Source organism: Fundulus heteroclitus, chromosome 12, assembly GCF_011125445.2.
Source record: "Fundulus heteroclitus isolate FHET01 chromosome 12, MU-UCD_Fhet_4.1, whole genome shotgun sequence".
Taxonomy (NCBI): Eukaryota; Metazoa; Chordata; class Actinopteri; order Cyprinodontiformes; family Fundulidae; genus Fundulus; species Fundulus heteroclitus.
In genome coordinates this window covers 30936730-30964728 of record NC_046372.1, presented here as the reverse complement: position 1 = coordinate 30964728, position 27999 = coordinate 30936730, and the positions used below count along the sequence as shown (strand labels likewise).

The window sequence follows — 27999 nt, the reverse complement described above, 5'->3', positions numbered from 1 at the left end:
TTGAAAAACCCGTCACCTAGCAGCTATTACTTCCGTGTCACTCGAGCGAACGCTCCAATGGTCAATGTAAACAGTAAGTTGCCTGTTTTATTTTTATTTTCAAAACACTTAATAGGTTACGGCTCTTTCAGCTCAACTAAACCTGTTGTAAATTTTATATATTCTCAGTTCTTAATGCTAATGTTTAACTGCTATTAATTCTGACTTTTAAGAGCTAAAGCAGCCCGAAACTCTTTGTTGGCCTTAAAGACAAGGCATTTATCTGCTCAGGTAGGTTTCAGAGTAACAGATAAAAAATAAATTTTAAAAAAAGCAGCAGCACATAGTTAGCCGAACAGTTGCGTTATGTGGCCTCGCTTTGTTATTTATGGTGGCTGTTATTTAAAATATTTAACTTGTAGCTTTTTGCTAATAGTTGCAAATTGCTTTAGTTTGTAGCATTAACTGTAAATATCTGTCTCCTAAAGATGTCCAACAAAGAAGTGAAAGCCGCACTGAAAAGCGCCAGAGAGGCCATTAACAACAAAGAGTTTAAAGAGGTGTTAAGGCACTGCAAGGTAAAACGTCCTGGTTTGCAGAGCTGTCAGAAGGGCGGCTGCTGTATGGCCATCTGCTGGGAGGAGGAGGAGGGTGGTCTTAAAGCTGATGGGTTTCTTCTTGTTTTTGCGCTCTTCCATGTGGTTTCAGGCTGTTCTGAAACTCGAAAAGAACAATTACAATGCCTGGGTGTTCATCGGCAAGGCAGCCAGCGAGCTGGAGCAACCCGACCAGTCACAAGCAGCTTATAAAAAAGCAGCGGAGCTGGAGCCCGAGCAGCTGCTGGCCTGGCAGGTAAGGCTGCTCCCTCCTCAGGGGCCTCCCTCTAGGTGCTGGCCATATAATTAGAATGCCATGAAAAAGTAGATTTTTTTTTCCTCCAGTATCTCCATTCAAAAAGTGAAACTTGTTTATTGTATTCATTCATTACTCACAGACGGATATATTTCACGTGTCTTTTAATTTTGATGGTTATAACTGACAACTAATGAAAACCCCACATTCAGTATTTCAGAAAAGTAGAATATTACTGAAGACCAACACAGAAATGTATTTCCAGAAATGTTGGCCACCTAAAAAGTAGGAACATGAGAAGTATGAGCATGTATAGCACTCAGTACTTAGCTGGGCTCCTTTTGCCTGGATTACTGCAGCGACGCGGCGTGGCTTGGACTCCATCAGTCTGCGGCACTGCTCAGGTGTTATGAGAGCCCAGGCTGCGCTGATGGTGGCCTTCAGCTCTTCTGCATTGTGATGTCTGGCGTATCGCATCTTCCTCTTCATAATACCTCTTAGATTTTCTATGGGGTTAAGGTTAAGAACAGGGATCCCATGGTCCTTAAACCAGGTACTGGTAGCTTCGGCCCACTGTAAAGGTGCCGAGACCTTGATTTTCAAAGGAAATGCAAAATGTACTTTAATCAGAAAACTTCTGACGCTGGCCTGACACGAGGATTGCGACGGCTGAAACTATGCCTTGCATACGTCTGTGCTTGGTGGTTTAAAACAAACACTTGAAATATATCAGTCTGTGTAATAAATTAATAAATTAATATAATATACAAGTTTCACTTCTTGAATATTTTTTTTAAACTTTTTTACGATATTCTAATTATATTACCAGCACCTGTACGGTTATTTGTACAGTAGGATCGTGTCTGCTGGGAGGAATAATTTCAGTAATGTGTATTTCTGCAGGGTTTAGCCAATCTTTATGAAAATACTGATCAGTGGGATTTCAAAGATGAGCTACCTAATGTCTACCAGAAGCTTGTGGAGCTTTATGCAAGGTAAGATAGATTTTTATTTATCCATTTATCAGGACTAGGCATGGGCTCGTTACCTGTATTAAAAAATACCAAGGTTTTAAGAAACTATGGTTTCAAATCCACTAAAATTTAACGTCCTATCGTTCCTACTACTATTTAATATCCTCTTAATAAGATACCAGAGGAAGATTCATTTCACATGACTTTTAAACCAGTGACTGCAGGATCATTATAGATCATTAGAAAGGGCAGAATGTCCAAAAGTGAAAATATTTTTTAAAATAAGCAGTTGTGTATAGTTTTGGTTACATTTCTGTAGCTAAATTAAAATGATTAAGGAAAGGTTATCAAAAATCTTGTTTTACTTTTTTGTTCCAAAGTTTTTTACTTTTAAATAGTGAAACCATGGTATTTTAATTCAAGGATATCACACAAGAGTCTTGTACTGGCCCTTGCTTAATGAGGACATGTTTTTTTAATGCTCTTTTTTTTTATTACATGAAAGCAATAAAGCAATTTTCTCTCCTTTATCCTCTCCACTCACAGGACGGATAAAAACAAAAGCTACGACATGATCAAAAAGCTGTCCGATATTTATCAGTCCGACAGGGAATATTTGAAGGTGTGTACGTTTTCAGATCTCAAGCATTCAGGTTTGGTTAAAACAGCTTTTCAAAATATATTTTGTCACACAACATACTTTCTTTTTTTGTTGTTGTACGTGTCTGTGTGCAGCTGGCTAAGGTTTGGCTCCAGCTCGTCCAGCTGAAGGAGGAAGAGGGCGCGGATAAGAAGGAGCTGGTGCAGCTATTGCAAAACATGACCCAACTCCTCTCCGGCTGCTTCAGCGACAACGAGCAGGACAATGAAACTCAACAGCATGTAAGTCGAGCGACATCTAACATGATTAACCATAACGTTGAGAATCTACAGTGAGCTACGTGTTTTCTTTGTGTGTGACGATCAGCTGATAACGGCGTTTGAGAAGGCCATGGTGCTCACTGAGCCTGTGCCTGGAGAGGAGCACAGGAAGCTCTCGGCTGACTATATTAAATGTCTTTCTAAAGTAAGTGCAGCCTCTCTCTCTGATGTCAGCCTTATTTCCTTGATGATGTTCAGACTTTTGAACATCATTTTCAGTGTTTTTTGATGTAAAAGTGACCTTTCTGTTACAAATCTGCTTTTACTGCAGCTGCCACACGAAGAGGCCAAAATGAAAGAGGCATGTCATTCCATGCTGTCTGCGTACCCGAGCCAAACCTACCCTCTAGAGGTCCTTTGCAATCACTATCTCAAAACAAGTAAGCTACTGTTGTCCTACACATACTCATTAGAGGCTTTTATGGGATCGTGGAGTAAGCTTTTCAGGCCCTCTATGCTGTTTTTCAAATCAAGTTTATTTATAAGTCAAACCAACATCTAAAGTGCAGTCCGTGTTACAGCTAGGTCAAAACTATGCAGTCAACTGGATAAAAGTATTGCAACTAACGTGCATCAGTCAAGCTGCTTTTGGGGAGAATTTGAATTTGATAGCAAGCTCAGTTAAGCCCAACATGATTCATAACAAAAGCAAATTAAAAGTTTAAATAATTTTTCATTCAACCATTGTTTTTGATAGGGAAATAGAGGGACATCCCTACAATGTATTTTGACGGTTTATCTTTTCTGATAGGGTCTGGAAGACCTCCTTCCTGTAATTGTTATCTTTAAAGCCCTCGACATTGGGTATCGGTTGAATGAGCAAAAGTCTGATCAAATGTTTGTTTTACTGTGAAGATAACATGGATGAGGATGCAGTCAGCTGTTTTTCCCGACTACTGGAACTGGCCCCTAACAGCGGATTGGGTCACTTGGGTCTCGGTACCAAGGCTCTCCTGGAGGGGCGGTATAAAGAAGCTGTTGATGACCTGACTAAGGGTTAGTTTTCACCTTAACAGTTAATGTGTTCTGCTACTATTTCCTAATGTTGTTTACAGTCTTTATAATAGTTCTTAACCCACCTTTTCTGTCTTATTAGGAATAAAGCAGATGAGCTCAGCAGCAGGATGGTGCAGCCTGGCTGAGGCGCAGTTTAAAATACACAGATACTCCGACAGCGCTGCATCAAGCTCACAAGGTGTGTCTTAGCTCTGCTATTCATTGTTGTAGCTGCAAACTTTTCCCATACCTACATGACAGCCAAGACTGCTTTTATCGGTCATTTTGAGTTTTACTCGGACTGAAACTTTGGATGAAATTCAGCAAAGGTTTGTCTTCTTGTGCGCTATTAAAAATAAACTTCAAGTCCAGTTTGTTTCGTTCCTGTAGGGCTGAACGTTTGTGCTAAAGATGACAAACAGCTGAGGGACAAACTCCTTCGGCTGAAGCTGGAGGCTTTAGTGAGATGTGAAGGAGAGCAAGCTGCCGATCAGGCTTTGGAGGCATTTTCACAGGTATTCTAACTAATTTGTGCTGTACATACTGTGTGTGGGTAATTTGTCTTTCATAGTTTTCTTCTAATCCTTGTTCCAGTCTGATCTCAAATAACATTAAATTGTAGATCCTGTAGATACTGTTGACTTTAAACATAAAATTTAGGTGATCAATCTGGCCAGAGGGATTATTGGCTTAAAACATCGTTCACTCCAGAGAGGATGTGATGGATCCGTGAATAGGAAAGCCACTCGGGTCCATAAAGACTTAACCCATCGTCAAGAAGACTTAAAGTAGCACTAGGGTGAAAAGCATGCTATAAAAAGTCTTGTTTTCCTTTCAGCTGTAACTTTTTCTGAACAAGGAAATACTAAAATAATGCCAAATTCTAATTTTACTTTCATGAAACTGTCTGAGAACAGTTTTTTATTATTATTTTTCTGTTTGTTTACTTGGAGGGATATAAATGACTGTGTGTGGGATGATTTAGATATTAGAGTCGGCCCAACAGACGAATTATAGAGATGATTTGTTATTTGCATAGATATACTTTTGAACTCATCCCAACAGAGTCATACCGCTGGACTTTTAATTATTTTTATTTTTTTTTCAGATTACAGAGGCTGAAAAAGATCCGGTTCTGTTAGCCCTGAAAGGCCGTGCATACCTCAACAAAGGACAGACTGATCAAACACTCAAGGTTAGCAGTTTGTCATCTTGAAAATGTAGTAATCTATTAAGTAAATATTAACTGCATCTTTTCAGATTTTGCTAAAATAATAAAGACCCATTTCTAGGCAAGCTTGAAGCCAGCATTAGACCAAAGAGAGAGCTTTGCTAATGTAATGATTTATTTTACAAAGCTGTTGTCAGACCTCGAAGCCTCCCACCCAAACCTGTCTCAGGGATTGTTTCTGAGAGGACTGGCACGTTTAGCTGAAGGTCAGCTTAAGCTGGCCGAGCAGAGGTAAAATAAAGTAAAACTAATCACTAAAAGGGCACATTTCCGCTCAGTTGGTGCAAAATTGCTAATTTACCTTCACATCTCTCCTGCTGTTTAGCTTCTTACAGGCCGCAAAGGAGAGCCCAGACAGCGGGGAATATTTTTTCTTCCTTGGAAAACTGTACTGGGACATGGGTTCAGAGACGCGTAAAGACCGCAGTAAAACTCATACGCACTTGTTGAAGGTCGGTACGATTACTTTGGTCGGGTAATTGAATTTTGTGTCTGTCTTAGATAGAAAGATGCGCCTTATGTAAGTTCTGATGAGTAAATGATATCAGGATTCACATCGAAACAGGTTTTAATTCATCACAGTGTGGTTGTATGAAAAGCTGACTGACATTTAGGGTTGTGCTTTCATTCGGCCCTTGCAGGCAGCAAAGCTAGATCCGCACCTTGGCTGTGCGTTTCGCTACCTTGGCCATTATTACCGGGAGGTGGCAAATGATAACGCTCGGGCACAGGGGTGCTACAGGAAGGCCTTTCAGTTGAACAGCGAAGATGCCGAGTCTGGCGCTGCTTCGGTGGATCTCAGTATGGGACAGGGAGATATGGTGAGTATCTTTTTAGAAAGTTACTTGTGTTGTTTGAATTTAGCATTAAAAAGTCCCCCCCCCCCCCCCCCCCCCCCCTTTAATTCTACTGTGCATTCATCTTCCTTGTCTCTTCGTCTTTCATTGTCACCAAACGCCACAGGACAGTGCCTTGGCCACGCTCGAGTCGGTGATAGAGAAAGCCACGCCAGGCTCAGCTAAGTGGGCCTGGATGAGGCGAGGCCTGTACTTCCTGAAGGTCGGAGATCATCAACAAGCTATATCTGAGTAAGGATTCCTAATCTCAAAGGTTCCGATTTTGAGTGAGATGTTTTACTGCCAGACTAAAGCTTTGCTGGGGTTTTAAAGCTTGCAGGCTGCTTTGAGGGCCGACCCCGAGGACTGGGTCTGTTGGGAATGCCTAGGCGAGGCCTACCTCAACAGGCGGAGCTTCACGGCGGCTCTGAAAGCCTTCGGCAAAGCACATCAGCTTCAGCCCGGCTCCATCTACAGCGTCTACCAGGCGGCTGCCATCAAGCAGACTTTGGGGAAGTTCAAGGAGGCAGTGGATGAGTATTTGCAGATCACAACACAGCAGGACTACGTTCCCGCTCTCAAAGGTACACGTTTCGCTACACGGACCTTTTGGATCGTCTCGCCTTTCCGACAAGGTGGACATTAGAGTTGATCTGTTGGGTTTGTCGTTAAGGCCTCGGGGAGTGCCAGCTGTCTTTGGCGAAGAGTTTAATGGAGGACAGCAGAGACGGAGGAGCTATTGACCTCATTCAACAAGCCATACACAACCTCTTCAGGCAACGACCGCAACATATCTTTTTTTTTTCCAAAAACTTTCATAAGAGCCACTGGTTTTGCATTACTCACGCTGCTCTCTAGGTGACCTTGTCTGTCGTTTCCCATTTCTGCTCTCCTCAGGGCTGTGCAGCGGCGACCGGACCTGTCTTGTTTGTGGAAGCTGCTGGGAGACGCTTGCACTGCTGTTAGAGTTGTTTCGCCCAACAGGGCTCAGGTCGCCGTGCTGACCTTACTCTCTGGGTTTGACGCCAGCACACAGGACCGCAAGTTGAACCAAGCTCAGACACTGAAAGCTGGGGAGAGGTACTGCAAAGTTTTACCCATATCTTATACTACTAACTAGGTTGACTACAACGCCTTGTAAAAGTATTAATTCCCTTTTGCAGATCTTCACAGTTTGTCACGTCGGAGCCGTAATTTTAGTGCGTTTTAACGTTGCTGAGTCTTATGGGCTAGACCAACACAAGGTAGTGAAATGAGAAGAACACAATACGTAGTTTGGTAATATTTAAAACAAATTGAAATCAGAAAAGTTTAGCATGCAAATGTATTTAGCCTTCCAGAGTCAATACTTCACCCAATGTTGCTACAACTTCAGCTAAAAGGTCTTTGCAGTAAGATAGTATAGCTAGACCAGCTTCCCATGTCTGAGTGTCTGTTAGCATAATTTTCTGGACTTTCTGCTAGAGCAACAAATGAATAATCTTTGTTTAAACATTCCACCATAGTTCTGGCTTTATGTTTAGTATCGTCTACATCCGTCTCTATGCTTTTGCAGCCTCTACCAGCTTTCTATCCATCATGGCCCTGCATTTCCCTCCATCCATCTTTCCGTGCAGTCAGACCAGATTCCCTGCCCCTGTGGAAGAACAGGGACCCCGTGATGATGCCACCACCATGTTTCATGGCCGGCACGTCTTCAGGGCGATGTGTCGTGTTTGGTTCCCTGCCACATGGGGCGTTTAGCATCTTGCTCAGTTCAGTGTTGATCTCATTTGGCCAAAGCACCTTTTTCTACATGTTTGCTGTATTCCCTATATGGCATGTAGCAAACTGCAAGCAGAACCTTTTTGTGGCTTTCATTCAAGCATGGCTTTCTTCTTGCCACGGTTCAGTAGAGACCAGATTTAGAAAGTGCATGACTAATAATTGTAATCTCAATAGATTCTCCTGACATGTGGACGTGTAAAACTCCTCCACCTCTTTTCACTGCTTCTCTGCACTGCAAAAACGGATCTAGAAATAAGTAAAATATTCTTAAAGTTATTTATGCTTGATTTGAGCAGGTAAATAAGATAATTTGCCAATGAAATGAGTATTTTGTCTCCTAAAATAAGATAATTAGATATACTGCACTTAAAATAAGATGATGGAGATGAATTGTTCCTGTTTTAAGTCCAAAAATCTTATTCTATTGGCAAATCATCTTATTTACCTGCTCAAATCAAGGACAAATACACTAATCTTAAGAAGATTTTACGTATTTCTAGTTCTGTTTTTGCAGTGTGATTAATGCTTTCCTTGCAAAGACATGTCTTGGTAGGTTTGGACTTTGTGCCATACTCTTTTAAAATTCAGGTGATAGATTGAACAGGACATGTCCAAATGTCCAAAACTCGAGATATTGTTTTATAACTTAACCCTCCTTTAAATTCTCCACAGCTTTATCTCTGGTGAGTTCTTTGGGTTTTTTTAGGCTGTTTTTTCAACCAAGTTCTCAACTAAACTCCTGAGGCCCTCACAGAACGGCTGTGACCATATTGATATTAAATTACTGACGTTTAATCTAATTAGTTGACTTCTGATGACTTTGGCACTGGATTCTATGTGGTGTTTCCTTAAATGACACCCATGATGTGCTAGTTTCTGTTGCTTTATGACATAAAACACATGAAGTTTGGGTGTGTAACGTGAAAAAAATGTGGAAAAGCTCAAGAGAAATTAATACTTTTGCAAGGCACTCTGGTAGGTGATGACTGAAACGCTTTATTTGGCTGTAAAGTATGAGATGAAGATGGCTGTTGAACTGATATTTTATGTCGCAGGTGTTACGCTCACGCTCTGAAGTTGATGCCTGAGGTTGCCAGCCTTTGGTATGACTTAGGGTTCAATTATTACTACCAGGCCACTATCTCACCTTGCCCTACAGACGAACACCAAAACTGCCCCTCTCTGAGCCTGAAGAAGGCGCAGCAGGTCATTCATGAGCTCGTGCACAACAATTAGGCGCTGATCTTAACCCAGACCATCTCTAAATTCCTTTTTTTTTTTTTATACACCAGTGCTTGAAAAAAGCTATCCAGATGGACAGTGGGAACTATAGCTACTGGAATGCCTTGGGAGTGATTTCTATGTGCAAAGGTAACACTGCAAAGGGCTTTACATGTTTACGTACCTTTCTTTTCTTATTATATGTCAGAAATAAATAACATATTTCTGTTTTATCACATCAGGTCTGGAGAGCTATGCTTTGGCTCAGCATTGCTTCATCAAGTCCATACAGGCTGAGCCCAATGTATGCTCTGCAGATTTATATTGTTGATGAGTTAAGCTCATATTCAGGGATTTTTAGGAGACCTTTTTTTGTTTTCCTACAGAATGTTGTCGCCTGGACCAACCTCGGTACGCTGTATCTAAAAAAGGACAATATAGAGGTGTGTGCCATCACTTTCTTTATATTTCAACATGTTGTGGATAATTTCATTAGTGGTGATGGATATATTTTATTTAAGTGTGCATTTCTTGTTTTAGCTTGCACATGAAGCCTTCAAAATTGCACAGTCTTTGGAGCCGCTGTATGTCAACTGCTGGATTGGACAGGTACTTTCAACACTTGTGTAACCGGTTTCTCACAATAGTTAGTATTTATTGTCATGTCCAAAGTCGAGGAAGGGATAAAAAGCACACGCAGCAACAGAGTACAAGGCAGCTGAGAGCGCAGCCAAAAGTTTGCTTTCTGAGAGCCATTCCCAGAAGTATTGAAGGAGAAGCTGAAATAATATTGTATAATATAATATAATATCTGGTGGTTCTGACCAGCATTGTTGCTCTGATGGTGGCCATCAGCTCCCCCTTTTCTCCCAATCAATATTTCACCAGAATACTTAAAGCTCTTGCACTAACTTAATGTTAGTAGTAGAGTGAATGGAAGAAGCTAAAAGTCTCACTCATACACATGATCTGTCTTTTTTTAACTTGTGAAGCGTGGTAATATGGTATTAATATTATGTTATTCCTTATTTTTGTCCTCTTTTAAGTACACTTCCTTCTGTTGTTCCTTTCTCGGTTTCTACTGTTAGAAGTCTGGGATCTTTTCTTGAAATAATAGGACTCCCGTAACACTGAAATACAGTCGGTCTTTCATTTGGCTCAGATGTAGAAAGAAGCAAGTCGCTGCAACAGCTACTTATTACAGGTAAACATCTTTTAGGAATGTTTGGGGAGAGCGGTTAATGAGTATTTAACATATCCATGGACATCAGCCAAGGATTTGTACAGGGCTGCAAAAAGGTAAAAACTTCAGTGGAAAACAAAAAAGTCTTACACAACAAACTTTATGCTCACAAAAGAAAACCCTCATTAATTTCAAAGTCTGGCAGCTGACTTTGCTACAGCCGCCTGTCGTTAGGCTGTCATTAACAGTATTGGGTTGCTTTTCTCTCAGCCTTAGTTTCCTGGAGCAAAAAGAGTTTTAGTTAGAAGTTTTTAATGGGTAAGGAGAAATGTGACCTTTTCACCTCGCGCTGCAAGACCTTTAGGAAAAGTAGGCGTCCTCACTACATCCTTTTCTAGGCCAATAGGAGGCCACATTTTAGTCTACAAAATTGTGTCAGAAAGGTATTTTTTTGTCAAGAAAATTATCAGTTCTCCGTTTACAACAATAGGCCTTCACACGCTGCTGTCACATGCCCACGTCATCGTCCAGTTGTGGCTCTAGGTTTCCTGCTTTAGGCAATTGTGGCTTTAAAGGTCTCTTTTTGCCACAAAGGCGTGTTTTTAAATGAGCTCTTTGATTACCAGTTTAGTTGGTATCTGGCACCATAACATAATAGAACTGGCATAAATATGCTGTGGGGGTTTCTTGTCTGAGTGTATATCTATTAATATATACTATACAATACCATTACAGTCAACACAATCCCACAAGGTGGTGGTAATGACGTCATTTTATCTTTCATAACTGGTTTCTGTGAGAGAGACTTTGACATTTTTCCCTCCTGTTTTTTTTTTTTTTTTTGGTTTCATGGTAATTATAGTTTACCGTCTCTGTCATCCTACCAGGCGCTGATCGCAGAACGTGTGGGAAGCTACGACACTATGGATCTATTCAGGCACACCACTGAACTCAGCACACATGTGCGTGACAGCTCAAAGCCTCCACCATTGTGAAACCCGCTCATTAGCTTCAATGGGAATCTTTGCTTCACCTTTTCTAACTCCACCCACATTTCGGCTCTAGGCCTTTTGCTATTCTCAGTAGGAATGCTGACGTTTTTTTTCTTATTATGCAGACCTCTCTGGTCCCTGTCTGTGTCCATTGTCACAAAAAAAAATGTTTGTTAAATCTTCCTCTATCAGATGGAAGGCGTCAAAGGTTATGCCTACTGGGTGTGTTGTACCCTTCTGGATAAGAGTAACAGAGACAGTGAACTGTACCGCTACAACATTGTGCAAATGAACGCCACCTCTGCCGCTCATGTAGCACTCTGCAAGTACACAGGTACGTTGTTTATTAACGTGAGGTTGTTCAAAATCTCGGTGATTTGATGATTTATGTATTATTATTTTTTTTTATACTGGCCTATGAGTTAAGACTGATTGTGTTATACGAATCTTCTTGCAACTTTAGAAAGAATCCAGTCTGACCCAGATGCCTTCATTATGCTGGGTTACCTTAATGAACATCTACAGCTCAAGAGGCAGGCCTTACAGGCATACCAAAGGTCTGAATTAAGTCGATTAAAACATATAAGGGGCTAATTTTTTATATTAAGGAATAATTAGACACCTACGACCTCAATCCTTGTACTCCCTGCAGAGCTGTTGAACTGCTTCAGTCCTCATCCTCTTCAGACGTGTCGGTCTTTGCCCTTGGCAGCTATGCGCGCGCTTTATGGTAAACATTTGGCTTCTTATTGTGATGGGGTGTGTGTCGGTGTGCTTGTCATGTTCACTGCAAAAACGGAACTAAAAATAAGTAAAATGTTCTTAAAATTTGTGTATTTTTCCTTGATTTGAGCAAGTAAATAAGATGATCTGCCAATAGAAATAGAATAGGAACAACTCATCTCCATCATCTTATTTCAAGTGCAGGATGTCTAATTATCTTATTTTAGGGGCCAAAATACTCATTCCATTGGCAGATAATCTTATTTACCTGCTCAAATCTAGGATAAAAAACACAAATTTTAAGAACATTTTACTTATATTTAGATCCGTTTTCGCAGTGTTCCCTGAGCTTCACTGTTCCTGTGATCCCTTTTTGCAGCAACTCGGGCCAATGGGAGGAAGCGGTGCAGGTTTATAAGTCCACTCCACTTCAGGATCTTAGTGACCTGGTAGGGCTGGCTCTGGCCTACTGCAGGGCGGGACTCGTCCCAGAAAGCATTAGCGGTACGAAGTAAAGAGTGGGAAAGGAAGTAAAGATTTAGCGCTGTCTTCTATGTGCCAAACTGACTGAGTGTGTCTGTGGCAGCGTATGAGCGTGCCTTGGCTGCGGCTTCCAACGAGAAGGAGAAGGCGTATATCTTGACTGCTCTGGCCTTGCTGCAGCACCGACAGGGCAACCTAGACTCTGCCAAGACTCTGCTTTTCAAATGGTGAGTCCAAAAGCTTTTTAGTCAACCCCTAAAACTGTTTATTTCTCTTATTCTTTTTATGTTGCTTTAGTTGTTGACTTTACAGCATCACACCAACGTTATAACTATTGTTCTTATTCAACCAATCATGAGTGAAAGGAAGCTGAAGGTGTTGTGGAGACCATTTAGCACTGCATATCTTTTTTTATTTATTTTTTTAAATCTATTATCTCAAAAAAAAAAGTTGTTAAACAATCCTTTACTTATTAGTTGGGGGCGTTGATTGATTCTGTGAAGCGATTCTGTGTTGAGCGTCAGAATTACAGCCGTCCAACTTTGGGGAATAGATTTTATATCTGCCTATAACTCTAAAAGGTTAAGTCCATTTTACTTCATCTGGTCTTACAGAGGCATCTTAATAAATTGGAATACTACCAAATAGTGAAATTATTTTAGTAGTTCAGTTCAAAAAGAGTTTAAAAATGTACATCAAACCAGTGTCATTTCTCATGCTGTTGGATTCATAGAGCAGCAAACACACAAAAAAAAACAATCACGCTTTTAATTTGCACCTTCTTGGATTGGAAAATGAAACTGTTCAATCTCAACTGTCAAAGTTTCCAAATATGTCGCTGGTCTCTCATCTCCGTGTCCGCAGCTCAGTGTTGAAGGAGCCGATCTCAGAGTCTCTGCTGTGCTTGTGTGCGCTGGGACTGGTCCATAGAGATGCTACGCTGGCTGCTGCCGCCCTGGCTGAGCTGCTGAAGCAAGGCGCAGCCTCAGGGAGGGTGGTGGAGCAGCGGTGTCTGCTCAGCTGCTCCCTGCTGGCCCTTCAGGGCAACTACAGCGCAGTACAAAGAGAGGCCTCCAGAGCTGTGCACAGGTATACAGCCTGGTGGACTTTACTTTAGATGATACAGAAAAAATGTTAACAACTGAGCACATTGTGGGAGATGGAATGAGAAATAAACATAGCTGAATACACAATCTCTTAGAAAATGTGTTTAAGAAGATTAGTTGACTCGAACTATATTCTATCATTAACTGCAAAAAACAGATTGCCATCAGAGAGTGTAGATGTTTGCTCAGTTGCCTTTTTATAATCTATAATTTCTGATTTTTGATGACTGGAGCTAGGCCCACTGGATGCCTCAATGCATTATTCTTCCTGCACATTCAAGGGGTAAAGGGTTTCTGAGCTGGGGTCAGCATATTATATTAATTAAACATTTTCTGTCCTGTTTTTCCTGGTTGGTTCAGCAATCCTGGAAATCCATCTCTTTGGGCTCTTCTGTCCAGAGTCACACCGCAGTACTTCCCCAGAAAGGCACGGGTAAGCCTCTTTATACACAGACAGGACAAACCCAAAAGATAAAAAAAATACTGTTTATGTTCTTGTAACTGAGATTTTTGTCTGCAATTACAGTAATAATTGAAGCCAGTAACAAGTATGTTCCATGTGTGATTTTGGGTCCTTTGTGTTACAGGGGGGTGCAGTAGCCGGCCACATTGCCTGTCTGTTTAGTATGACTCAGGGGAAGGTAATAATTAAATATATCCAGAATGTTGTTTCTTCGTTGGTTAGCTCACCTTGTAATAGCGCTCTCTGTTCCCTCTACTCTTCTCCAAATCGGTGTCCAGACCCAAAAAAACAACAACTTTTAATGTAAATAATTTTAATATAAATAATTTTCAGTTTCTCAAGACAAAGCGCTTGTGTTTGTGCGCCTGCAGAGGGCGCTGTTGTACAGTGGCGTGAACCAATTGGCTTGTGGGAGACATAGCGGAGAGGATCCTCACAGGAATGCGCTGAAGACCATGCAGAAAGCTGTTCTGCTCTGTCCCGGTACACAAACACACAAACCTCCTTAACTACTTGAATATAAACCCAAATACTCCACGATGAAAACCAGAATGCAGAAATGTACTCGTCTGTATTTCAGTATCTTCATTGTTGGCATTAAAGGTTTTGGATTTATTCTTTCATATCTCAGGAAGATATGAACACATTTTAAGTTCACATCCAGTCTCCCTCCCAACTCCTGAGCAGGAACATGTCTGTGTGGGTTTGTCATGTGGAACCTTTGTTCTTCCTCTAGACGATCCAGCAGCATGGGCAGGATTAATGGCAGCCTGTCACACTGAAAACACCTCCTGTTATCTTTCTGGCTCTACTCCTCGCAGACATTCCTTGGAACTCACTCTGATGTCCGTGGTTTCTGAGAAAGGTGCGTTCATCGGTCTGCTTTAACTACGCAGCTCGCTCGTGTCCATTTTTACATGTAAGGCTGACCCATTTCTCCTCTCCAGTGCGCAGCGTGGAGGAGATGGCGCGCCCTCTAGCCCAGGCTCTGGAAGGCTGGGTGCTACAGCAGGCTGTGGCTGGTCTAGTGCAACAAGGACAGCTGGAGCAGGCCGAGGCCCTCTGCATGCAGGTTGAATATAAATGCTCTTTTTTTTCATTTCATATTCAAAATATATATTTTTTTACGGTGAAAAAGTGTTTTTTATTGTCTGCCTTATTTTATTTATTTTTTTTCCAGGTTCTCAATGTGTCCCCCGAGCACCCAGCAGTGGTGCTGTCGCTGACACAGGTCCAGTGTCAGCGCCTCCTCGTGACGGACGGCGGCACTGTCCTTCCAGAGCAGGTCCTGGAGCAGCTGAACAAAGCTGTGATGATGAACCCTACCAACCTTGGAGCTTGGCATGTATGTGACCGGCATTTTAAAAAAAAAAACAGTGTTACAGCTTTTTAAATGTCATGCTTTAGTGTTTTAATGGTACAAATACACCATTAAATACACAAATAAACACTAACGCAACACTATATTCTCACTCTATAGGCAAGGCAAGGCAAGGCAAATTTATTTATATAGCACAATTCAGTACAAGGACAATGCAAAGTGCTTTACATGATTAAAATATTGCAAAAAAAAAAAACAAACAGAAAAGAAGCAAGTAGGAATAAAATGTAGATAGAAAATAGAACATGAAAAAAACACTAGTGGTGCTTCAGTTAACTAGAACAGTTGAAGGCAATCCTAAACAAATGTGTTTTTAATCTTGATTTAAAGGAACTAAGGCTTTCTGCACTTTTACAGTTTTCTGGAAGTTTGTTCCAGATAAGTGGAGCATAGGAACTAAATGCTGCTTCTCTTTGTTTAGTTCTGGTTCTAGGTATGCAGAGTAGATTTCAGCCAGAAGACCTGAGTGGTCTGGATGGTTGATACACTGATAACAAGTCTGTGATGTATTTAGGTGCTAAGACATTCAGAGATTTATAGACTAACAGAAGTATTTTAAAGTCTATTCTCTGAGATACAGGGAGCCAGTGAAGGGACTTTAGGATGTATAGATGTAGTAAAAAAGATACTACAGTTAGAATATTGTAGCTCATTTCTGTTCTTTGTTTTTTTTGAATCCCAAACATCCTGATACCAATTTTAACCAAATCATGTGTTTTAAAATACCACAGGTAATTGCATCTTTCGTAGTTCCTTATTTTCAGGCGTACCTGTAACGCTGATGCACAAGCTACAGCCCAATGGATGGCAGGAATTTACCTAATGTTCATTTGCCAGCTACAGAGAAGACGCACAGGATGTATTGAGTAGCCCAGGGCCTGAAGCTTACTTACAGCATGCTGCTGACCAGGCTCTGAGCCGAAATAAGGAAGCCCACATCTGGCACGCCTGTATTAGGTTCACACATATTACTAAATATTGATTCAGTCATGCCCTGTGATGGACTGGCGACCTTTCCAGGGTGTACCGCATCCAATGAGCGGTGGAGATAGGCGTCGGCCTCCTGCAACCCTGCACCCATAAGCAGCTTTATACAATGGGCGGATGCTTAAATTGCCTGAAAATGCCTTTGTATTGGAAAACGTTACTTATTCTGTCAAATATTGCTTTTTTGATGATATACAATTGAGTTTGATTACAAAGTTACAAATTTAATATGATTTTTTTTATCGTGTCCCACCACTAAGGGTATGTATTTGGCCTTCCTGCCCAGTGCAGTCATTAACTATTTATATCAAGCAGAGATGACATCTTGCCACCATGTCAAAGAGCAGTCACTGTGAAACAGGATTTTACTTCTTAGACAAAATTATTAGAGTTGGCTTTCTAACTAGCTGCAGCATTATTCAAACAGTGGTCTATATATAATTTCCACATAGAGAACATAGATATTTACTTTAACACAGAGTCTCTCCTAAAGGCTGTCATCAAACATCCTGTACGCTAGGTAACCGATGGAGGTTGAAAAGTCGTAGAGTAAAGCAGAACTTTACCCGTTCTCCGTTTAGCCTTCCTGTTATCTCCTTTAAGTCTTGCTCTCTTGTTTTTTCACAACCTGAACGATTTGCAGACATGCGGTTGAAAATATACGGTACTTTTAACAGCTTCTTACAGCTGTTGTTTCCTCTGAAACGCCTCAGGGATGCTCAGACCGCTAACGCTGTGTCTTCAATTATTAGCAGTGTCCACATCAAAGAGTGTTGCTGTCAGTGTGACCCGGTATAGAGCTTATCAGACTTTTTCTCAATTATTAGAAGAAAAAAAAACATCAGATTTTTAGGTTTCTGAATAGCCAGTCGCTGTTGAGAGCAGATGAAGCTTGAAATTGTTTGTTCCAGTCACCAGACAATTTGTCAGTGCAGCTCAAGAATTAAGGAAGCTCATTTCCCCAGTCTTACATAGTCTCTTGTGAACATTTTCATCTGTCCATTCCAATATGTTATTTTGTCTTTCAAGTTTCAGGTGTTTAGCTGCTTTACCACCCCTACATTTATTAATTGGTTCATCAGCAGGACTCTAGACCTTACTGACATGCTGAGGAGGTACAGTGCCTTCAGAAGTATTCACCCCCCCAGCCTTTACCGATTTTGTTGCGTTCCAACCTGTAATTTAAATGTTCTAAATCCTTTTTTTATGCAATTGATCTGCATAAAATAGCCTAAGCTGCAGAGCCCTAGAGGAGTTGCAGAGCTCTGCAGAAGAGTCTGGCGTATCTATCCACAGGACAACAAAAAGCCGTACACTCCACAGAGCTCGGCTTTATGGAAGAGTGGTCAGAAAAAAAGCAACTACTTAGTGTTAACAATAAGAACACACGTTTTGAGTTTGCCATAAGGCACGTGGGGGACTCCCAAAATGTATAGAAGAAGGTGATCTGGTCAGATGAGACAAATTGAACTTTTTGGCCACCAAAGAAAATGCTATGTCTGGCACAAACCCAACACATCATCCCATCACCCCAAGAACACCATCCCCACAGGGAAACATGGTGGTGGCAGCATCATGCTGTGGAGATGTTTTTCAGCCGCAGGGAAACCTGTTCAAAGTTGTACGCACGTTCTGTAAATGAAGTGTGCAAACTCTCAAACAATGCATTTTAATTCCAGGTTGTGAGGCAACAAAACAGGAAAAGTGCCAAGGAGGTGAATACGTTCGCCAGGCAGGCACCATTTGATTAAGGTGCACCAGGGATAATAACCAGTTTAGGCTTTGATGCAATCAACTGGTTTCCTTATATAGGACATTTTTGACCAATCTGTATAATCTGACCCAATCTGTATAATATGATTGAATTTGACTTTGTAAAGTGCCTTGAGATGACATGTTTCATGATTTGGCGCTATATAAATAAAATTGAATTGAATTGAATTGAATAGGCTCTGTGGCAGCTGCCAACTCATGATATTGCAGATGTAACTGTTTAAATATGCAATCAGAATATGTTTCACATTCTAATTTGTAAAAACGGGATTGATCAATTGTCGAATCAAGAGATTCCCTCTCCTTCTCTGTAGTGGCTGGCTGAGGTGTATCGTAGCCAGGGCCTCCTGGTTCAGGCTGTAATGGCCTATAGACAGAGTCTGCAGCTTGCTCTGCAGCTCGGTGCGCACAGCTTCCAGGTCGGCAGCCTGCTCCGACTGGCTCTGCTGGCCCTTGGACCCTGTATGGTAAGTCTAGTATGAGCACAGATCTACACCATAAATGTTTCTAATTTTAGGGTCACTAGATACAGAAAAATGCGGTTTATCTCCCAGGCTGGAGTCCCTGGAAATGACTGGAAGGATCTTGTGATGGAAGCCACTACAGAGGTTTTGAAGCTGGGCTCTTCTCCCATGGCCCTCCTCTTCCAGGCCTTACTCCAGTATGTGACCAAGATGGCTGCAAGGTCAGTGCTAGTCTCTGGGTGGTTTCCACTAAAACAGGGATTGTAAAAGAGCACATGCATATTACAGATTCACAAGTATTTCCACAAACTGATTGTGTTCCATATCCATGTGTAATTTATCATCTGAAAGCTCGAACGAGTTACAATATTTCTAAACGTTTGATATTTGCCACCTGTCTTGTCTGTATGTTGGTTAGCAATTATTAAGAACGTTGTCCGCCTTGACATAAAAATGTGCTATAGCAACCTCTGAAATGTCTGATTAGTGGTGGTGACGGTCATCGCAGAGTTGAGGTATCGATGAAAGTGCCGTTGGCTAACCTGACCTTTGTCACAGCAATAGTGCCTTTCCCGACATTTTCCAGCGTGGCTTTTTTTGTTACACTAAAATATTTCTGATTATCATTTAAATATAAACATCAGACAAGAGATGAATAAATACAAAACCCATTTTTTTAAATGACTAAAAGTAATTCAGGAATCAACTGTAATAAACCACAAAGGGTGTGATGAGCTTCACTTGCCACCCCCAGGCCTGATTAACCACCACACTGCAAAAACAGAACTAAAATAAGTTAAAAATCTTCTTGAAATTAGTGTATTTGTCCTTTATTTGAGCAGTTAAATCAGATAATCTGCCAATGGAATAAGATTTTTGCATTTAAAATAGGAAAAAGTCATCTCCATCAACTTATTTCAAGTGCATTATATCTAATTATCTTATTTTTGGGGTAAAATTACTCTTTCCATTGGCAGAAATTTAAGAACAGATCAGAAATGAAGTGACATCCATCAGTCTAAGGGTTTAGGACTTTGTCAAACCACAACTATTCACGAATGGAGGAAACGGGGAACTTCCCAGGAATTACTCCTTGAGCTCATTGCCTCATCCAGGAGGTCACTAAAGAAGCCTGCAGACCTCACTTGCCTCAGTTAAGGTCAGCGTTCCCAACTTAACAGTAAAAAGACTGGGCAGAAATGGCATCCTTGGGTGAGCTCCAAAGTCAAAACCCCTACTGACCAGAAAGTCTCATACTTCACAAAAAAACATCTCAATGATGAGTTTTTGGAAAATATTCTGAGGACTGTTGAATAGAAAAGTAGAACTTTTTGTATGGTGTGCATCTTGTTACATTTGGCGTAGAAATGGCACAGCATTTTCATAAACAATCTGGTGACAAAAGTGGGATGAACGGGTGCTGCATTTCTGCTTCAGGGCCTGGATTACATAACTTTATCTTTATAGGAGAGTATCAGCTACCAGGTTGTGACCTTAAAGGATCACTAAGTGACATTTTACCACTAGTTGGGGCTTGAGCACTGCATGTAGACCAAAACAAGAGGTATGACGAGCCACACATCTCTGTACCTCCACTCCAGCTGCAACTCAGCCCCCCCTTTCCCCCTCTCGTCGCCTCATAAGCGCATATTTGCAAAGGATAAATACACAACAAAATGGCATCGCCTTTCGGAGTTACATGTCCGGTGAATAAGTAAGGATGCCATAACTTTATAATGCTGTTAAAAAGAGAACACTTTGATCCGCTGGGTGTGCTCTCCGCCATTTTGCTGCTACGCTGCACTGCTCTAATGGTGGCGTTTTCTGGGCAGGGAGGGGCTAAGCCCAGAGTGGCGGCTGTCCACATGCACGTGCATTCATGCGCGGCCGGCCCGGCTTTGTAAACAAGAGACTGGAGAACAACACAGATGGTGTGTGATGTCATATCATATTCCATCTAAAAAGATGTCTTTAGTTTTTCACGTCTACATTTTTTAGTTCTTTCTATCTAAAATAATGAAATTTTGCTTATTGCTCCTTCAAGCTTGACTGCATAGCTTGAGTTTTACAGCAGGACAGTGATCTCAGGCACATAAGCAAGTTCCCCTCTGAGGAACTAAAAACACTAAATTGAGGTTTTAGAGTGGCATTAACAAAGTCTGGACTGAAATATGATTGAGATGCTGTGTGATGACTACGAACTTACAATTCATACTCAAAAACCCTTCAATGTGGCCAAAATAATAAGAAGAATTTTGCAAAAAAAAAAAAAAAAAAAAAAAAAGAGGCTTCACGTTCCTTCAGAGCGATATGAAAGACTTTTCCAGATAAAAACAATAACAACAAAAACCTTGATGGCAGCTTTCGACATGGGTGAGACAACCGGTTTTTAGGTTTAGGTTTCCTTTTTTACACAGACTCATGTGGTAAATGGATGAAAACATTGTTTTTAAACAGCTTTTTTTCATCTGCATATCTTCATCTGATATTAGGGTCTGTTGGATGATCAGGAAAATGTAAAGGCAATGAAAACGCAAAAGTATTTCTTATGAAACTACATATTCAAATAAAAGCCCAGTAAAATGTGCTGAACTCTGTGGTTGTAAGGTGACAAAAGGTGAAAAAGGATCATGTGGTGCCAATCACCCAGCCGTGTCATGGCGAAATTTTCTCGAGTCGTGCTCCAAGAAACCTTTGTAGACACACACAGGCTTACTGTGCAGGACCTCTGTTAGACCTGCCTTCAGGTTTCTGTTCTGTCGTCTGCAGGGAAACGAGGCGTTTGCTGGAGAGGCTGGTTTACGGTTCATCTGGTGACTTCCCGGTGACAGTGGTGCAGGTGGCGAGTTGGTACCTGCTCAGGCACCTGCTTGCCAAAAATGACCAGGAACTCGTCAATGTGAGCAAACATCCCCCCCCTCCTCCAACACAGTGGCACCAGAACAGGTTCTTTTTATTGAACTGAATGTTATTCAGAGCTTTGATAGTAAGCGTCCTCTTTCTTCTCTGTGCAGGTTCTGCTGCAACATGCCAAAATGAATGGAAATCAAAGGCTTCTGGCGTTTTACTCAGAGCTAACATCTTCCTCATCCTGAACGCTGCACCTGCATCTTTTTGCATGTAATCAAATGAGCAGATAAGCGGGTTTCTCCATAAGCAAGCCATCAATTAACTTTATTTTTTATTTTATTTTTTGCAGACGTTGCAAAACATGAATGTAAGGCATCGTGAATCAAGACTTCAAAATTATGGTTTTATTTACATTGTTTTATTTCATTTTATTCTTCTTTGGATTCTGAAAATGAAATCAGATTTTTTTTATTACTAAAGTCATAACATATTTCCTAAAACCATGCAACCCAGTCCACATTCAGCATGAAATAAAGACACTTTGCTCCTCATAGAGATTGTCTCATATTGATCCCACCCGACACCAACACACGATAATGCTAAACTAGTTCAATATTACAGTGAAATCATCGTGACACAAAGTGCTGATTCTGACACTATGTGTTCTTTGTGGAAGACAACAGAAAGTTTCCAAAGTAGATTTACACCCTGAGAGAAGCCCTCAATGCCTTAAGTTACGTTCAGCTTTTGATTTCCCTGCGCTTGTCTAAACGAACCGGGTCCGGCGGTGCGGTCACTCCTAAATCCTCCCCGAACAGACATGTTTGGTCATGAGCGTGCAAATGTTTTGCCCACATCCCCAGCACGTTTGCCTGACATGTGGAGAGTGCTGCTGTTGCTTCCTGTTGCACAGTGAGCAATCAGCTGCAGCAGCCCCGCCGCCCGCTCCAACGGTTGCATTTCTGACGCTGTTGGCCAGAAGCTGTTTAAGCGGCTCCAGCTCCGCGTTGGGAGCCTTGGCAATGTCCACGACCTTTATTCTTTTTGGGTCAAACACACAGTCCTCCTCCAGGCCGCTGGGCACAGCCACCATGCCGCAGTTGGCGGGTACCCAGGCGGTGTCGTAGCCTTGCGTGCTCCAGGTGTACTGCATCGGGTGGTTGTCCTTATCTATGCGTTTGACGCGGCCAACGCGCACGTGCAGCTGGAGCACCACGCGATCTGAGGGGTTGACGTTCAGAGGGTAGCGTTCTGCCTTCTTCCTGTTGCGACTTACGTACACGCCCATTCCCAACATGCCCTTTGTTGACTGCTTAAAGCCGCTGGCGATGATGAGACGTGCATTGGCAACAGTAGTGCCGTGGTACATGGTGTAGACGCCCCGATCTGTGGGATCCTGGGAGGCCCCCAGCTCCAGGCGAGGAGAGTCGTCATCGTAGGTCACCTCCCAGCCAAAGAACTGCAGCGACATCCTGCTTTCAGTACAGGGTCCTGGTGATGCCAGTAAACTGCGAAGAGAATAAACACAATCATGATGGGCTGTGTGCTGACTTTTTATGCTCTACTGTTTTAAGATGGAGAATTTGGGAATAATGAATAATGTGTAAGTATGTGGGGATGTATTTGGACGCAGATGAACAGTCTTCAAAGCAGGAAAAAGGTGTTAGGATTTAATCGAGACGTAAACAACAAGATTTAAGCGAGTTGCCATATTACGATGACTTGGTCATGTAACGACAGACCAATCAGGGTGCCCCTGCGGACCCCTATCCACTGCCACCAGAGCCAACAATGGGCACATGTGCATTAAAGCTGGACCAGGAAGCAATGGATGATGGTGGCTTGGTGTGTTCCTTTAAATCACATGCATACCCGGTTGCCAGGGCATTTCTTTCCTGCGGAGCTCATGCCAGGATGCATTATGGGAAGAAGGTAGGTCATCAGAAGCAGTTTGATGGTTTGGGCAAAGTTCTGGCTGGTCGTTTTTGGCTCCATCCATAAGGATCTTAGTACCTAAGCGTTGTTGCGCGCCACTTTTGTGTGAACAGTGCTTGCTGATGGCTGTGCCACAAAGCAGAATGCTTCAAGAATGTATTGAGGAGCACAACAAGGAGTGTGAGGTGTTGACTTGGCTACAATTTTTTTTCAACTGCGAGAAAAGCAACCCGAGTGTTTCAGATCACATTCCGGAAAAATGAGAAACATCCATAGTAAAAAAAAAAGAAAAATCTGGAACTCACTTAGAAAGATCTATGTTGTGGATGACAACGATGATGACCATGTTTAAAAACAAACCGTGTAAGTTAAATGTAAATCTAAAGTGATAAGGGAGCATATCTTTACACATATAGCTAACATCCATTCATCCATTTTCCACCAACACGCTTATCCCAGTTGGGGTCGCGAGGGGTGCTGGTGTCTATCTCCAGCTGTCAATGGGCGAGATTCGGGGTACACCCTGGACAGATCGCCAGTCTATCGCAGGGCAACACAGAGACAGACAGGATAACACACACTTACACCTAAGGAGAATTTAAAAAGGCATATTAACCTAACAATATAGCTAACAATAGGAAATAATCAAAGCTAAGAAAGTCCTTTATTCCCACAACGCGGAAATTCGGAAAAGCCACGTGATAACAGTTAGCTGCCACAGGACAGGACAAATCTCACCAGTGAACAACTAGTATTTCGTTTTTCAGCGAAATGGCTAATTCAGCGTCAGCTACTGTATATCGTCACACTCAACTACTTCCTACTACTACAAACGCACTGTTGACTTGAAATAAACTGGCCTGCATGTTGTCTTTATTGGTTTACCCAACTTTAAATAAAAAATCTTACCGTCGTACTGAGAAGTTGTCGGATCTCTAAAAGTGTGATAATTTTGACTTTCTGTTTTTCAACTATGTCCGGTGTAGCTATACAGTTTCGATTTCTCAAAAATGAAAACAGCTTGTCATACATATAGTCAATCACTTATTCATAAACCCAGTTTCAGTGGCCACACTCGTGTGGCCGGTTAGCTCAGTTGGTTAGAGCGTGGTGCTAATAACGCCAAGGTCGCGGGTTCGATCCCCGTACGGGCCATATGATTTATCTTTTCCTTCATAAGGACTTTGCTTTCTGACTGATATTATTTATTTGTCATTTGTTAAGAAAAACACCCTTCAATGTTGAACTGACATTTAGATCTCTCACCTGAGCTCTCTGGGGTCTTAAACATAATGCAGCTATCTTTATTTCGGCCCATATTTGCATCAATTTAAGCGAAGTGTAGTTACAACATCAAAGGTCTATGAACATTTTAATTACCTTCACTGGCTGGAATTGGCTTCCGTTAAAGCAAAGTTTTTAAATGACAGCCTTCTTTTAAATTGCACAACTACAACACATTTATTTTTTGTTTTGTATCTTTATTTGGTAACTGGATTTGTGTGAAAGGCCTGCTTTGAGTTTCTTTGCAAACAGCCACGGAACATTTATACTGCTTAGACCTTTTTCCTTCAATAAAGTAGTCCGTGCACTTTCATTTGGCCAACCTAAGGCAATTCTTTACACATTTAGTGGCTATATTTCCCCCCTATCTTTCCCACGCTATTCTTATTCACAAAATAGCGTGAGCTAATTTAGATTGAATCAGGAGTCTTTATTGCCATCATGTTACAATAATGACATTTTGGTGAGACACCGGCTTAATTCACATATAACACACAAACACAAAAGGCATCTATAGAAAAATGAAGAATGATCATCCAGAGAGAAAACCCTCAAAAATGCAAAACACAATATGAAAAAAGGAAGCTAAATTTAAAGGTTCTATATCAGCCTTTTTCCAGCCTTCCAAAGTCAGCTATAGGGAAAAAGATCCAAAAAATGCTTAAAAAAAATATAACCACTGGACTTCTATTCTGAAGCTGAAGATGTTTCGCTTTCCCTCCAAGAAGCTATTTTAGTTAAAAATGTCTGGAGTAGTGTGGAGTCCCAAGCTTTATAGACCTGCCAGGGAGGCCTCGTTAGAGCTTGGATTCTCATGTAGAGTCACCTGGAACTGATCGTCGTTAGGCTCATCGTTTGCCTGGCTCACTGGAGAAACGTTGTGATCTCATGCATGGAGGTGTGAATTAAGGTGAAACTTGGCAGGAATCAAACCTATTGCTGTGTTGTAACTTTTGGAAAGTTGAAACCTGAGCCCTTCCCTTCTGTTTGAAGATGTTTTTTCTCGCTTTACATAAATGGCTTCCTTCACCCTCTCTAAAAACATGTCTTCTCTGTCTAAAAATTTTACTTTTTGGTCCTCAAAACAGGTGCAGGTGGACAGCAGAGCCTTGTCCTGAGGAGGTAGCTCTCCTCAGCGTCCTGAGCGGCTGTGGAGAGGTTGTTTGGTTTCCACAATATAAATATCAGAACATTCCTCACTGAACTGCATACACCATTCCGCTCATCTTAGGCTGCATACTCGATTTAAAAAAAATCGAGTATGCAGAAGCTTGAGGTTGCTTATAATGACTTGCTGAGAATTCTGCTGAAGAAAGCTAAGCTCAATTGTAATGCACACATCAGGTCACTTCATGAGCAATTTGATATATTAGTTTATGTGACGTCTGTGCAGCTCCCAGTCTTAACATAGTGCTGTCACACCTTTCTGCCAGTGCACTGCAAAAAAAGTGGATTTCGCATCATATAGGCCATTTAAAGTTAAGCTGTACAGCAGGAGGGAAAGACTTATCAGAAGCGGAAAAATACTGTCCAGTTGTTGATAGATAATAAGGCATATATAGATAAAAACTAAAATGTTCAAGTTGAATCTACCAAACAGCGCTTCCTGCGAAGCTACAACATGTGCAAATACGTAGTTCTTAGCATCTGATAAAATTAAAATTTTCAGTTTAATCTAGCCACAGATTCTAAATTCGTCTAGACCTTAACTGGGAGATTCCTATTTATTATAGCTATTTCTGTCTTTTTAGTTGCTGTTTATTAGTTTTATTATTCTGTTTTATTTATTGGTCATTTTATTGTACCTGGCAAGGGTATTTCTGCATTTTATTTGTTTTTATCGGTGTACAGCACTTTGGTCCTGTCAACGGTGTTGACCAAACAAGAACACCTCCTTTTTGTCATATAATTCCATTAAACTTGTAGGATTCTGATAAATACATCCCCTTAGCTTTTAACTATTCCAGTATAAAAGTAGGGAGTGGGTGCAGGAGATGGAGGTTATGTTCAAGGGATGAAGGTAAGCAGACACCAGACAGAAAACCGTGTCAATGAACCTGAGGTGCATGCAAAGTTGAAGCCAGAAGGAGCAGCAGTCGCCAAAGCGACTGAGTTTGAGATTTGTGGACATAGCGAAGGAGGACATGGGGATTGTTGGTGTAACAGTTGAATTGACATATGATTGATGAGACGGAGGCAGGCAAGCAGCCAAATGCAGAGGGAGAAGTGACAGAGCATACTTTCATCGGCTGAGCTAAGATCATCAACTCATAGTTTTTTTTTAATATATTTTTATTATGCAATGACTCGTTATATTTTTATTCAAATCAACATCACACCTGGGTTTCCCAGATTAGCAGTAGCTGTCTCAACATCATCGTAAACATACCGTCTGTTAACAGAATAAAACCTCAATGATCTTTGGATAACTGATAATAGCAAAAAATCTGACCATTTTCCAATTTTATAAAATCAAAAACTATATATGACTAGTTTTCTGTAAGATTGACAGATTTCGTTAAATGGCATTTTTAATAACTATTGCACCTATTTGTAATAACGATTGCTTTCAGTGTCGTCTTCGTGCCTCCCACCCGTCCTGTCAAGGTTTGCTTTGACAGAAGTGCTTGGACGTGAGAATGCAGATGTTTTGACCGCACTTCCAGCACTGCTGCTTAATGTGAGGAGCTCCTTTCTGGGTCTTCCTCTTGCACAGTTGGCAGACATCCTTACAGTCACCAGCGCCTCCCGTGTCTTTTTTAGACTCTTTAGCGAGAAGCTGCTGAAGCTCCTTTTTTATTGCAGGGTTTGGTGCTTTGGCGATGCCCACGACCTTCACCCTTTTAGGGTCAAACACGCAGTCCTCCTCCAGCCCGCTGGGCACAGATTTCATGCCACAGTTGGGCGGTACCCAAGCTGTGTTGTAGCCCTGTGCGCTCCAGGTGAACTGCATGGGATGGTTGTCCTGGTCAATGCGCTTGACGCGGCCTACGCGGACACGCAGCTCAAAGATCACACGGTCAGAAGGGTTACTTCCTAGAGGATAGTGAGCCGCCTTCTTCACGTCCCTGCTCATGTACACGCCCTTTCCCAGCATGCCAGCGCTCGACTGCTTAAACCCGCCGCTGAGGATGGCCCGCGCACTGGACACGCTGGTTCCGTGAAACATGGTGTAGACGCCTTTGTTTTGAGGCTTCTGCGCCGGTGCCAACATCACGCCGGGGAAACAGGCGCCATCGTCCACCACCTCCCAGCCGGAGAACTGAATTGACATTGTCACCTGTAGGAACCAACGAGTAAAAGAGTACAGGCAAGCTTATTCAGTCTGGCTTCGTGTATCGTTATGTTTTGGTGACGCAGACTAACTTGTTTTCCTGCTGTAAAGAAGCCCTGCGCCTGTGTACAGTGTTGCTTCCTCATAGTATTGTTGGATCGTAGACCTGCTTTACCTAAAGCAGTCTGTCTGCATCGTACGTGCTAAATAAGAAATTCTGTATGAGGCTTCACACGCAGCCTAATTACTGTCTCAATAGTAAAACCTTACCTTCCAGGATCCAGCTTTCATACAATACAACATATATTATTATTATTTATTATT

The 27999-nt window shown here is 41.7% G+C and overlaps 2 protein-coding genes and 1 non-coding gene across 4 annotated transcripts; 2 read left to right on the top strand and 1 right to left on the bottom strand.

The window, feature by feature from the left end:
• Position 1: 1 nt before the first annotated feature.
• On the top strand, positions 2-21735 carry ttc37 (tetratricopeptide repeat domain 37). 2 transcript variants are annotated; one of them, XM_036144430.1, is made up of 41 exons: positions 2-73; positions 468-557; positions 688-831; positions 1735-1826; positions 2352-2427; positions 2541-2687; positions 2773-2871; positions 2998-3106; positions 3582-3722; positions 3823-3921; positions 4113-4237; positions 4831-4917; positions 5081-5184; positions 5279-5405; positions 5595-5774; positions 5917-6041; positions 6123-6373; positions 6463-6565; positions 6687-6869; positions 8612-8762; positions 8849-8927; positions 9020-9081; positions 9164-9220; positions 9318-9386; positions 10848-10922; positions 11145-11286; positions 11416-11509; positions 11605-11682; positions 12055-12179; positions 12262-12385; positions 13023-13247; positions 13625-13697; positions 13852-13905; positions 14099-14210; positions 14464-14592; positions 14675-14799; positions 14908-15072; positions 18183-18335; positions 18423-18553; positions 21102-21231; positions 21347-21735. In XM_036144430.1, exons 2-41 carry the CDS (start codon positions 468-470, stop codon positions 21425-21427), a joined length of 4716 nt encoding a protein of 1571 aa, XP_036000323.1. In that variant the 5' UTR covers positions 2-73; the 3' UTR covers positions 21428-21735. The 2 variants fall into 2 exon arrangements, with proteins under 2 accessions (XP_036000323.1, XP_036000324.1); XM_036144431.1 differs by lacking the exon at positions 2-73 and adding an exon at positions 213-270.
• On the bottom strand, positions 21524-27997 carry LOC105926809. Its single transcript, XM_036143883.1, has 4 exons — positions 27768-27997; positions 27015-27681; positions 25023-25035; positions 21524-22690 (listed from the first exon to the last, which is right to left on the bottom strand). The coding sequence occupies exons 1-4, from the start codon at positions 27819-27821 to the stop codon at positions 21982-21984; spliced, it is 1443 nt and encodes a 480-aa protein (XP_035999776.1). The 5' UTR covers positions 27822-27997; the 3' UTR covers positions 21524-21981.
• On the top strand, positions 24199-24272 carry trnai-aau. Its single transcript has one exon. It is a non-coding gene; the product is annotated as a tRNA-Ile (tRNA).
• Positions 27998-27999: the final 2 nt, after the last annotated feature.